Genomic DNA, 13,557 nt, shown 5'->3' on the forward strand with positions numbered 1-13,557 from the left:
CTCAGGGCTTCTGCAATCTGAAAAATCTAATTAAGGTGCAGCCTCCAACATGAATGCTTATCACCAGGATACATGCAGCCAGCCGGGGGCAGCTGCCTCCCCGCCTCAACCCCGAGCAGGATCCACACTCTCCTGGCATTATTAATTACTCAAAGCTTGGTGTCCGAGACACCGATCGATACTGTGGCTCTGCAGAGATAGGAGACTGAGTGAGTGTGAGGGAGCTGGAGATAACTCTCAGCCAGAAACCTGGTGGAGGCTGTTCCTGGCCTGGGAGGAGGAGGAGGAGTCTCTTTGCAGAGACCAGCACGTGTTTCCTGGTGACTTTGATGCTGGGATGTTACTTACTGGTAGAAAAAACGGAGAAAAAAGTGCTTGATATTGAATATTGGCCTGGGGAAAGTCGTGCCTTGGGGGTTGGACTAGTGATGGACACAGCAGCGTTACTGCAAAACTTATTGGGTATTTTTGTTTTATCTCAGGAGTGGCAGCAGCTCTTGGGAACACCCAGAAGGGAGGGAGGAAGCACCACAAGTGTGATGAGAACGTAAATAACAAGGGAAGAGGGAAAAGAAATGTGAAGTGGTCCTTTAAATATGAGCCTCCAGAGCCCAGAGCCCAACTAGCTTTCCCTCAAGTATTCAAATGAGATTGCAGCATCAGATTGGTATGCATTAGGCTGGTCTCAATGAAAATTAACATGTAATTGCTTCAAATGAAGTAAGTGAGGAGGTAATCTGTTCTTAAATTGGATTCGAAGGATTTTGTGGTACCATAATGCAGCTGTGAAATGAAATATATTTTAAGGATGATGTCCTCAAGGGGAGAGGGAAGGATGGAGGGGGGTATTTATTGGGAAGGGTCCTTTCCCTCACTCCCTCTTTTGTTTCTGGACTCGTTGGTGCTATTTTATAAATGAGGAAAGGGATTTGGTGCCATGGAATGGCTGGAGGATGTCCCATTGCTTTGGCTCCATCATGTTTCCTTCCTTAACATCCCTTCAGTCCCTCCTTTCCACTTCCTCTGGTTCTCCACTTGCCTTGCTCTGTCAATGCCTCTCCAGCCTCTTCTGTCAGGGGCAAGTCCCCATCTCATTGTGATGAGTCACAAGGGAGTCATGAGATGAGCACTTGAACTTTGTTTATGTAGCAAACCACCTTCCGGTTAGGTGGTGGGAGAAGATCTGGCTGCGTGATGGGTTTTGTGTGTCTGTGAGAAGCTGTGCAGGTTCTTGTTAGGGAGCTGGGTTCTCTGAGAAGAGAGATGTCAGAGCAAGAGGCACAGTTTAGCTTCTTCTCTCAGCTACTTGTGCTCTTCTGCCAAAGACTAATCACCCTGTGATGCAGCACAGCACTGCAAGGCTCCAGGATTCATCTCCAAAGTCTTGGGATGCCCCACCCCTCCTACTCAGCCTTGAGTTGCAGGGACCACCTCTCTATTTTAATTTTAAGGATTTGCTGCTTGTCCTTGTTCTGTCTCTTCCCATCTCTCCCCACGTGGCAGCAGAAGCACGATGAGCTCGGGCATTCTGGTGAAGATGCAATTAGGAGCATGAGGGAGAGCTGGTGTAGGAAGGTGATGTGGTAAACTGCAATTATTCCCAGGGTAGAATTATAGAGATGGCATGGTATATATAGATACAGTATATATAGATAGAGAATATATAGGTAGAGAATAGATAGATGGATATATATAATATATATATATATATAATATATATATATATATATTATATATATATATATATATATATATATATATAACTTTTTTTCCGCTTAAAGCTGTGGCTGCCCCGTCGCTGGTAGTGCCAAGGCCAGGTTGGACGGTTCCACCTGCTCAAGTGGAAGGTGTCCTAGCCCATGGCAGGAGATAGAATAAGATGATTTTTAAAGTCCTCTCCAACCCAAACCATTCCATGCTCCCATGTAGACCCAGCTGGTCAGCAGAAGGCAGTGACAGTGCAAGCTCCCCCATCTCCCTGTGTCCTGGACAGCTCTGCCAGTGCCTTGAAAACCTGATTCCTGATCTTGTGCCCTTCCCTGGGCTGCTTTTCCTGTGTTGTTCCCATTAGTGCCCTGCAGCACCTCTCTCTCCCTCTCGCCCCCTGCTTCTCCTCACAGAGCCCCCAGCATCCTTCAGCGGCCCCCAGTTCCCTTCTTCTATCTCTGCAGTCCTGGCAGAAAGGTTCACACCTCACCGTTCCTGTTTTGTGCCTCAACTTCTAAGGAAAAGCCACTTCAGTGATAATTTCCCACTTGTGATAAGTTAAGTGCATCGCTTCCTTTGGAATACATTTTCAGTGCAGTTAAGCTCAGCAGTCCCCTTGCCTGTGTGCGTAGTTAAACGCTCCTCTTTGCAGCCCGTTGGGGTGGATGGCATCGCTTTATTCCAGGGCCATTAGTGTCACTTGGCAAAGCAGAACCAGGATTTATTCCGGGGCACAGCTCGTAATTGAGCGAGTTCAGCGCCGGGGACCGGCACTGACTGCTGCGAGTGCAGCCGGCAGGAGGAGAGCGGGAGCTGCTGAAGGATGGGGAATTGGGGTGACTTGGGTGGTTCAGCCCGGAACTAGTTGGTGGCAAAGGAGCATTTTTTTCTAGAGAGAAGTGCAGAGCAAGGAGAGAGATCCCTGTTCTTTGGGAGGCAGAGAGAGAAAACGACTTCTCTGCACTTCCTCAGATGAGGAGAACTTGTTTTCCAGGGTTTACACTGCTCCGTAACGCTTGAGGGGAGAGGATGAGATCATCAGGGAGTTATTTTCTTCTTGTGGCATTTTCCACATCTCTTTTTGAAACTGCCAGAGCCTGGTCCTGTACTGGGCTGATTCCCTCCCTGCGGGAGTGAGGATCCCTCCATTGGTAACCCTGGAAGACTGCCAGGGAAGGGGCGGCTTTCAGTGAGGGGTGTTTGCCTGCTGGCATCCAGGAGCCTTCTGTTCATTCCTTGGGCTTCGGGAATGGAAAAAAAAAAAAAAAAAAAAAAAGAAAAAAAAAAAAGAGAGAGAGAGAAAACCCTGAGGAATAACTGTCCCACTGCTCCCAGCGGCAGGAGCTCCCTGGTGGTATCCATGTGATTTGTAAACCGGCTGTGTCCCCACACAGCTGCCCACAGGCATTTTGGTGCTGGTGTCACCCTGTCCCCAGTGCCATTAGCACTTCTGGAGGGCACCCAAGCAGCTGGGCCGGGAAGAAGCCCCGGTGGTGCCCCATGGAGCCAGGCACAGCTGGGTTAGGGACACGCTTCCTGCAGAGCCGCTGCCCTCATTGATGTTTTGTGGCACGCTCCGAGATGCCGAGATGGAAGATGCTATAGATGTGCAGAGCCCTGTTGTTAGCAGAGACAATAGGAGGATAAATAGAAAGGCTGGATGAGCCGAGCACGGGACTTGGAAAGGTGCTGGTGCACTGCTGCATTGCAGGGAGATAAGACTTTTCCAGACGAGCCGTCCGTGCCGGCTGCATCGCGATCTGCCCACTCTGCACCAACCCTCGGGGTCTCCCAGGACTGTCAGGATGCGTCCGTGGAATCCGTGCCTGCTCCCTACCCTGCCTGATGTTCGGTCAGCAGGAGCTCCAGCTCTTTTTGCAGCTCTTCTTCCCTTCCCAGTCCGGTTTCCTCCTGTTTCCTTGGCGTTTGCCAATAACCGTGTCTAAGGCAGCACACTGGGAGTTGTTTGCAGCTCTGTGAATCCCGGGCAGTGAACCAAGGCGGATCTTTTTGAGCCCAGTATTATTATTAATGTAATTAGTGTGAATCATTTGCATGTATAAACTTTCAATTGAGGAGATCAGGTACTTTATAAACACAAGTTAACTCGCACTCCCTGGCAAGGAGGTGCCAAATATCTTTAAAGCCTTGCAGAGGGCAGGAATGAAGGGCAGGAACTTGCATGAGCCAGTGGGAAAGGCAGGACCTCCCAGTCCAGGGCCCTGACTCCCTTTGCAACGAGCAACGTAGAACTGTGTGTGTGCAGTGAAGAGAGGGGGGAGCACAAAGGGGTTGTTTTTTTGTTTTGTTTTTTGTTTGTTTGGTTGGTTGGTTGGTTGGCTGGTTTGGTTTGTTTTATTTTTTTTTTTTTCTTCTGAGCATTCCTTTTGACCAGCTCAGTGTTATTTTGAAGAGGCACTGGGGTGGCAGTAGATCCTAAGGCACCTCACAGCCTTTGGAGATGCTCTGGCTGCTGCATGGGGGGTGGGAGGAAGGCACCAGCCCCAGCAGGAACCCCCCTTTCCTGTCAGACCCTGCGGCTGAGTTAATCGCTGGGTCAGCTCCTGCTTGTCAGGAACCAGGCTCCCCATGTGGGGAAGAGGTTTCTTGCTCCTGTGAGCCACTCTGTGCTGTGAAAACCTCCTCAGGCTGTGTCTTTGGTGGTGTCACATCAGTGGGAGCTCCAGGGATGCCCTCCAGCCAAATTCAGAGTGAGGGCAAGGATGACTGGGCTGGTCCTGAGGAGCAGGTGAGGATGGGAATGCCAAGAACCTGGTCACAGCCACTCACCCCAGCAGGGCTGAGCCTCCAGCCCCCATTGGAGTCCCTGACTGCGCACTGGGGGCTTTCAGCAGTACCGAACCTATGGACATTTTAATCCAACACAACTTCCACTGTAAATGTCTCCTGCAAGGAGCCTGTGACCAGCACATCCAACCTTGCCCTCCAAGCTCCGCGGCTTGAGCTGTGTGTCCCTGCTCCAGCAGAATGGGGTGATTGCTGGGGGAGCACAGGCTGTTCCCCATGTGTGCAGGTGCACACACGTGCTCTGAGTGTGTGCTGTGTGGGGTTGGTGTGCAGGGCAGCACTGGGCAGCCCTGTGGATGTGAGCAGATGATGCTGCAGGGAAGGTGTATGAGCAAACGCATGGGTGTGCATGGAAAGGGAGCAGATGCTGCAAATCCTGCTGGAGAAGGGCTGGATTGGGAGATATTGCTGGTGCATGACTTATCCCAATGCAGCAAAGAGAGTGAAACCAGACTGGGTTGTAACAATGAGAGGTTTGGCTCAATATTTATTAGCTAAAAAGTGTTCAGACCATGTTCTGTGTGATATCCATATGTCAGGCTGTCCATAGCATGGGCATCCCAGCCTTGCAGGATCGTGGGCAGTGTCTGTCCCAAGGAGCATGGCACTGTCTGGCCCCAGCTTTCCTTTTGCTCAGGAACTGATGGCCAAAATTCTCTTCTAAACACCACAGGAAAGTCTGTGAGACTGTGCCTGACTGGGATTGAGTTGTTCACAGCCCAGCCTTTAATTAATCCTAATAAATAACAATAAAATGTGATAATCACAGAAATAAATCTGAGATGTGGAGCTCTGCCTCCGGCGGCGGGCTGCTTTAGTTGATCATTCATAGCTTGGCTGACAGAGCAGAGGATGGAAGGTGATGTCTGGGACATGAGAAGCTGGGGACAAGGCAGGGCCAGGGCCTCTTGTCATCTTACCCAGCCTCAGTGGGAGGATTTGCACCCAATTTTAAGATAAACCCCAAACTTATTCCTGATCTCCAGTGTGATTTAGCTCATAGCAGAGAGAAAACATTGCTGGTGTGGGATTGATTAAAAATCTGGAAGTGTGTGGGAATGGCTGAGTTAGACTGGGAAGTAAATGAAAAGACATCTGGGGATGCTTGATGGTGGGTGTGGCACTTGGGGACATGGTTTAGGGGTTAGCTTGGCAGTGCTGGGTTAATCTTTGGACTCAATGGTCTTAAAAGTTTTTTCCAGCCTAAAGAACTCAGGTCAATGCAGCTGTGAAATTCCATCAAGTGTCCAGGATTTAGGAAGATTTCTCTAGGGTGGGAATGCCATGAAAACGGGGGGGGTGGTGGAAGGTGAAATGAGCCTGGGGAGGGTCAATTTGGTCACAGCCCAGGCTGGGCCTCCACATTTGCTGGGGTGAGCCAGGCTCAGCCCCATCCCTGCTTCCCCCTGATGGAGCTTGTACCTTGATAATTGCAATGAAAGCAGCAATCAGGTTGGTAATTTTGCTGAGCTCTTTTCAGTTCTAATTAACATTATTCATTTCTTCTGTGTCCTGCTGGGTTGAGACAATCTGTGCTCTCCAGCCCAGCCCTCTGGAACACCAGCAATCTGCATAAGAGGCAACAAAAAAGTGTTGTGTGCCAATTACTACACTTCAGTAATTAAAAACCTCCTTCCCCCCACTGCCTGCCCACCTCCTCTCCTGTCATTTTTTGTGTGCAAACTCGAGAAAGTAAGGAGAGAAATTCAGAGGGGTACATCACTGCTGGTGTGTGCCATCTGTGTCTGCTCTGGAGTCGTGGGGAGGTGCTGGGGGCTGGATGTGGCACAGGGGGGATCAGTGGTCAGGGAAATCGGCGTCAGCACCCTGCTGCTTGTTTATTCCTGGTACTTGTTTGTGAGGCTGTCTTGTCCCCACTGATGGCTTTGTTGGCATTTTCAGCACAGATCATCTTTGTGCTCCCTGGCAGAATCCTTATGGTGTTGCTTTCCCTCTTCCAATTTGTCTTTGAGTGCTGTCCCTGCAGCCAGGTGGGCTGTGGGCTGCACCTGTGGGACCCTTTGGCTGCATGAGCTCAGCCCTCAGGCTGTGGGAATGTTTGGGAATATCACTTTGGGGGAGAGTGGCCAGTCCCTAATGGACCAACGTGATAGAAGAGGGTGGATAACAAAGCCTGGACGTTTTGGCGGTGGGAGATGTTGACAGATGCAGAAGGGGCAGCGCCAGCCTGTATTCCCTTTGCACCCATCACACGTCATAGATGGGGGAGTGCAGGGCAAGGGATGAGCAGGTGGGTTGGGACAGGTGGGGAGGATACAGATTTGCAGCTCTCACCTTTTCTCAGTGCCTGTACCTCTCTAAAAATCCCCAAATTTGCGGTCATTTTGCATTGCCCTCAGAGGCTGCAGGGAGCAGAGGATCTGGTGCAGCGTGAGGAGCTGCATCTCCCTACAAACCATCCCTACCTGCTCCAGGATGGTGTTGCAGTGGTGAGTTAGTGCTCCCATCTCCCAGAGGAGAAACCCCGAGGCTTGGGACTCTGGGTTTACTGGGGAAGAAAGAGCAGTGAGAGGCAGCAGTATCCAGAGCAGTATCATCTCCACCTTATGCTGGCACACAGCAGTTTTTCATCTTCCTGGAAAAGAAGTCCTTGCTGTCTGAGCCGGAGTGGAATAAGTATTAAGGATCTTGAGAGCAAAAATTACCTCATCTGTGCTTAATTGTTTTTAGATCATCTTTTTGGAGGCAAGCACTGCTTTCCGGCACCCCAAGGACCTCTCCCTCCCCTCCTTCCCTGGCACAGCACGGGGTGAGAGGGAAAGTGAGAGCTTCCAGTGAAGTGGAGGAGGCATCCCAGGGCTTTGCACTTTGCCAGGAGCAGGGTGGGAAGAGGGGAGGCTGTGGGCTCGGTGGTGGCTTTGCTCTCCACCTGTGCCTGGAGTGTGGCTTCCTGGCCAAAGCCAAAGGCTTTCCGCTCAGCTGCCCATGTGTGGGAGAGAAGGCTTCCCATCCCTGCACTGGGCTGCGGAGAGAGGAGCTGCTGGAGGAGGGAAAGAGGAGCAGATGGAGGGGCTGGAAGAGCATCAGGTCTCTGTGATGAACCTCGGCCACGGGGACCCCAACCAGCACTTGTGCGAGGAGGAGCAGGAGGAGCAGGAGGAGCACAGTGCTTGGAAACAGCTCAGGAAGGAGCACAACTGCCAATCCCTAAATAGCCCAGCCTACCCAGAGGTCAAAGCACCTCTTTCCCAGGAGCCGATGCTGCGCTTTATTATATATATATATATATATATATATAGGCTCATGAGCTTTAAGAGGCAGGGAAGAATATAAAGTAACAGCTTGAAGCTTGCCGATCCCAGGGACAGGGAAGCGTGTCTGGGTGATAAGGAGAGATTGTGCCCGGGTGCTGTGAAGGGCGAAAGCACTTATTTCACTGTTGCCTCATGCGTTACCTGAGCCCCGTTGCTTTTCAAAAGCACTTAAATGCCCATATGATAGAGGGAATGCTTGGATTGCACACTGTCTGGCTCCATTATTATCCAAGGATCTCCAAGCTGATGCATTTCATAAAGAAAACTGGTGTGGAGGAGGAGAGAGGAAATACATATTTTTAGTTCAGCCTGCTTACAGCTCTTCAAGGTAACGTCTGGTTGAGAAATTCAAGTCATGTCTGGTTTCTCATCACCCAGCCCTGGACACCCCTGTGTTTGTGCAGAACCACCACCACAGGAGCCTATTTCATGATACCAGAGCCAAACACCAAATAACCACTTCATTTTATTTGTGCCCCATAGGTCTGAGCTACCAGCAGAGCTGAGATTTGGAGTTCAATAGACTAAACCCATCCTCTGGGAAGAAATCTCCAGTTTAATTCAACTTGTGCAACTAAACTCTCAGGCCGTTTACTCAAGTTGTAATGCAGCTGAGAGCAAGAGCCAAGTTCTTGGTGTTCAGCCCAGACTGAATCTATTGCTTTTTTTTATGTAGATCATAAAAATCTGCTCACATTTAATTTATTATTATCGTAATATCATTATGGAACAGTAGTAAAATTGTTTAATTTATTGGCTGTTTTTCACACCAGAGAGGGAAGATAGAGCAGGAGATGGGTACTGGCAAATCAGGGGTGTCCTGTGCTGCAGACAACAGGTCTCACCTTGGGTCTCCTCTGTCACCCCTAACTTCCAAAAGTTGTGTGTTGAGGCTGGGTGGGATATTTTGGCTTCTCCTGTAATTACTGAGGCCAAAGAGGTTCCATAAAGAGGCTGAATGAGATGAGACAACTTGTCCCCAGTTGGGTACCTGTGTCTTCTCTGGCTTCTCTAGTCCAACTATTCCCTGCCAGGTCCTTCGTTAACCCATGTCCCCAAGTGCCACCTCTATGTGGCTTTTAGATCCCTCCAGTGACTCCAGCACTGCCCTGGGCAGCCTGTGGCACGGCTTGACCATCCTTTCAGTGAAGAAATATTCTCTAATGTTCAATCCAAAACTTCTCTGGTACAAGTTAAGGACCTTTCCTCTTGTCCTGTCACTTGTTACCTTGGAGAAAAGGTGAATCCCCACCCAAGGCAGGCTATAGGGACCCCCAGTAAGGAGATAGCTCACCCAGAGAAAGGACATATTCCCCATAGTGTCCAGGACAAGTCCACATGCCACAGATATACCCATCCTTGCCTTTACCTGTTAGTGTGATCTGGCACATCGAGCTCATTCAGTCCCTTACACTCCTTGAAGTTACCCTAAGTGAGACATCCCAGAAACTGCTGGGCTCCCTCTCAATCCCTCTGAGTTAATTTGCATCCCAGCCACTGCACAAGTAATGAAGTAGTTTGGGGAAGAATATAAACAGTGGATCTTAGGCTGAGTACTTTTATGAAGAGACATTATGCTCTGGAACCAGCATTCTGCAAAGCATGGCTAAATCCCAATGGCTCTAATCCCAAAATATCTCAGAGAAGCAGGGGTTTAGCTGGCTATGGGGGCTGCAGGTTTCTGCTGCTTAGAGAAGGTCTTGATGGTTGCCTGGAGATGATTTGTGGCAATGGGAGGATCCAAACTTGGCTTGGGGACAGGAGGATGGGGACTCACAGGGCTGGCAGAACACTTTGGGAGGAGCAAGACTGATTCCAGCTAATGTTGACAGGAAAACAATCTCCTTCAGGATCAAAATACTTTTTAGGTCTGCACTGTGTTGTCTCCATGGGGAACTCAAGTGCTTATTGAGGCTGAATATAGAGGATTTCTACCTCCAAGGCATCCCTGGATAAGTGAAATGCTCAGCTGGGGTGAGGTGCACAACTGAGGGCAGCAGTGCTGGTGATGGGTACAGAAGGAAAAGTTGACAGAGGGGACAAATGGTGAGATGTTCAAGGTTTCTCTTTAGAAGTGTGTGTCAGAGCTGGCTTTCTCCAAAGATAAATTTCCCTTGCTCCTTTGTGAAGCAGCACAAGCTTTCCCAGTACCACTTTGCATTTCTTTGTGTGGCTGCAGGGATATGAAGGTCTGCAGAGAGATTGACAAGTGATGGATTTGGGCAGGAAGTAACAACCTGCACTCCCAAAAAATGTGTGGACTCAGGATGGAGGTTTGGGCTCAGGTATATTTACCTGGAAGTTTGCAAAAGAATATATTGGAATGGAGGAGTGAAAGGCTGGTGCTGGGTGGCTCTGACCTCCCTGTGTCTGAAAACTTTGCAAAGCTGTTGGTCAAATCTCTGGAGACGTGGGTCTGGATGGATATTGGTGCCCTAAGCACCGCAGGGAAAGTGCTGACCTTGTCCTCTTTGGACACTGAAAGCACTTGGTCTCTGAAAGTCCTGCTGACAGCAAAGCTAAAAATAGTGCTAGGAGGACCAGGAGGGCTGGAAAGGAGGGAGGGAGAGCGCCCAAGAGCAGCTCACTGATGGGTCACCTCTCTGCCTCTCCCCAGGTGCTCCGTGGACAACCGGGTGACCCGAGTGGCCTGGCTGAACCGCAGCAGCATCCTCTATGCCGGCAATGACAAGTGGTGCTTGGACCCTCGGGTGGTGCTTCTGGCCAACACCAAAACCCAGTACAGCATCCAGATCCAGGATGTAGATGTGTACGATGAGGGCCCCTACACCTGCTCCGTGCAGACAGACAATCACCCCAAGACATCGCGTGTCCATCTCATCGTGCAAGGTAAGAAGAAGGGAGTCCATAGAGGGGTAGGGCTTGAAAATTTGCTTTCTGATCCTTTTGCCCTGGTGTCTTCTCCTCTCATTGCTCCTGTGTTGAGCATGTGGCACAGTTTGGTGCAGAAGTAGAGGCTGATCCACAAGTTTGGATCATCCCAAGCTGGGTAATGATTATCACAGAATCTGAGAACTTGCTGAATTGCAAGCGACCCTCATGGATCACAGAGTCCAACTCCTGGTCCTGCACAGCACCATCCCCAAAAGTCACACCATGCGTCCCAGGTTATTCTCCAAATGCCTCTTGAACTCTCTCAGGCTTGGTTTTTTCCAACTTTCCTGACATAATCCCAGGGCTCTGACACAGGCAGCTCTGCCTCCTGACACGGTCACTGCCAAGCCCATGGTGCTGTTTGTTGTTGTTGTTTTTTGATGTTTTTTTGTTTTCCAAGCTGGAGGCAGTGCTTGAAGTAAAACTTGTGTTGGGGGAAAAGAGAGAGCTGGCAGATTTGTGTGCTTTGTGGGGGTGTGTGTATGCCTAGCAACAATATGTGTTTGTGTGTTGAAATTCCATACTTTTGGAGGAGGAAGAGGAGGAGAAAGACCAGCCCAAGATGCTGGAGCATTTTTGGTGGCTAAGTGGATGCCTACTTGTGTTCTTCAGCAAGTGTGTGAGCACACACAAGTTCTCAAGAGGGGACAGGCAGATGTGGTCACATGTGATGGTCAAGCAGATGGACATAGAACCTGTGTCCATGTGGCAGGACAAGAACTGGACAAGGGGGAGCCTCGTGGATGGACACACAGAGCCTGATGAGCTCTTAGCCTGGGGGAAGATTAATGGAAAATTTCTAATCCTTTACTAGTAACTGTTTTTTTTTCCTCCTGCTTCTTTCTGTGATTTGTCCGGGAGCCCTCTTAACATGACACACCAGCTTGAGTATTGGAATCTCGTCTCGGGCTAATTTTCGAATGCTGATGGGTGTATTGATTTGGAAACAAGCTGGGTTAAAAAGGCACTGGTCTTGTACACAAAGTCGGGCTGAGCTAATCCGCTGTCGATATTCCAGGCCTGAGCACTATTGACAGCCTAATGAATAGAAGTGGGGAAAAAACCCCGACTCAGGGCCTTTATTTTTCCTCTTCCCTCCCTTTTCATTTTCCTTTTCCTCTTCAAGTAATCAAGCTGACTAACCAGACCCGGGCTTTCTCCATCTCCATTAAGCACGGAGGTGAAGTGGATGCATTGCCAGCCCCGATTCTGGCTGTTTATCTTGCAATCTCTTATTACCTGCCTGAGTTTCTTAAGCCAAAGTCGATCACCAGCAAGTTCTGAAGTCGCTATCAGATGCTGGAGTGATGCAGGACAATTTCTATCTGTTCTCTTCTGATTCCCATTTCCTGACCTAAATTTCCTGTATCACCAGACATCCAGGCCCATCCCTCCCGTGTCTTTCTGTATCATTAGGAAGAGATATTTGGGTACTGCAGGAAAAGGTCAGAGCTTAACTCCTTGCAGCAGTTAAGTACGGGATGATTCAGTGATGGACCCAGTCCTGTAATGTGCTGAAGATCTTCCTGTCACCGGCAGAAATTCCAGCTCTGGAGAGCAAGCCCCCTAATTTGAAGAGCTGTTCTTTGGCTCATCCAGCCCTTTCTCAGAGCAGGACATGAAAGTGAATTATCATGTCCAATTAAAGGAAAACCTGCCTTAATGACCTCGATGAAAATTGGACTCGGGTGCCAGGATTAACTCTCCTGCCTTGGAATATGGGCCCTATAAATATGTATTCTGGAATAATCCTATTCAAAATGACATTCATCTTGTGGGAAGTGGTGCTTATTCCCCCTCCTAGGAAAGCAGGGTGGCTCAGCGCCAAGTTTCAGGGTGTGCCAGGTTCAGCACAGGCCCCTTGGACATTTTGCCCCTTCCTGATAAGAAAGGAGAGGTGATGTGAGGAAGTAGGAAAAGAGGTTTTTAACAGGTTTAGCCAGGAAAGGGGAGGTGTGCAGGTTGTTCTAAGCAGGTCCTGAATTTCCCCTTGCTGCACCAGCAAAGGGCCTGGGGGCTCGGCTCTGGAGGCAGGAGCACTCCAGCCTCTCAGGATGCAATTAAATCATGCCCCGGGGCGGGCAGTGCTCTCCAAGGGGACTGGATGCCGGGGGGGTGGGCAAGGAGCTCTTCCCCTTCCAGCCAGGATTGCAGCAGCCTGCTGCTCCCCCAGGCAAGCAGGATGGGTGCATATCAACCAGGCCCAGGCACTCTGAGCCCGTACCTGCATCCCTCCTCCTCCCCAGGTTCAGGGGATATCGCTGGGAGACAGCTATGCGTGAAGGGCATCTGTGATTTTGGCCAAGGGCTGCTGGAGGGAAGCAGAGCTCTGGGAGCAGGGAGAGCAAAAGACAGGAGCGGGATTGGAGTGGGAGAAAGATATTCCTTCAGGTTATGAGGCTCAGGAATGATCCCCACGGGGAGAATCAGGTAGAAACACCCAGAACTGAGGATTCCCACACTGCCGCAAGGTGTGAGCTGCACATTTATTTCTAGGTTGATTCTATTGGATGGCCGAGATCCTAAAATAGGTGGGAGAAGACACCTCAAGACCTAATTTATCCTGTCTCCCTGCAACCAGGCAGAGACCTCTCTGCCACGCACATGTGAAAGCTATTCTTGAAAATCTGTAACAAAGCAGGTTTTTCAGCCTCCCCAGACAATCTATTATACCGCTTTGCTACCTTTTTAATTAGAAAATGTATAGCTAATATCTAACTTAAACCTTCTTTGTTGCAAATGGAGTGGAGTTTTTCTCAGCCTATTCCCAGTGGATGTGGGGAACAATTGATCAGTGTCCTCTGTAATAACCTTTTGCTTTTGGGAAGGTTGTTATCCTTGTGCTCCTTAGCTGCCTTCTTTCTGAAACCAT

General features: G+C 49.7%; 1 protein-coding gene across 4 annotated transcripts in view; it reads left to right on the top strand.

Moving 5' to 3' along the window:
• Window positions 1-13,557, top strand: part of NTM (neurotrimin) — a 350,196-nt gene that overhangs the window by 290,748 nt on the left and 45,891 nt on the right. For all 4 annotated transcript variants that reach the window (XM_062508540.1, XM_062508541.1, XM_062508539.1 and 1 more), the window contains one exon: window positions 10,408-10,640. In XM_062508540.1, the coding sequence (XP_062364524.1) occupies window positions 10,408-10,640 (233 nt within the window). The remainder of the gene's footprint in view (window positions 1-10,407; window positions 10,641-13,557) is intronic.

This window comes from Cinclus cinclus, chromosome 25, assembly GCF_963662255.1.
Source record: "Cinclus cinclus chromosome 25, bCinCin1.1, whole genome shotgun sequence".
NCBI lineage: Eukaryota > Metazoa > Chordata > Aves > Passeriformes > Cinclidae > Cinclus > Cinclus cinclus.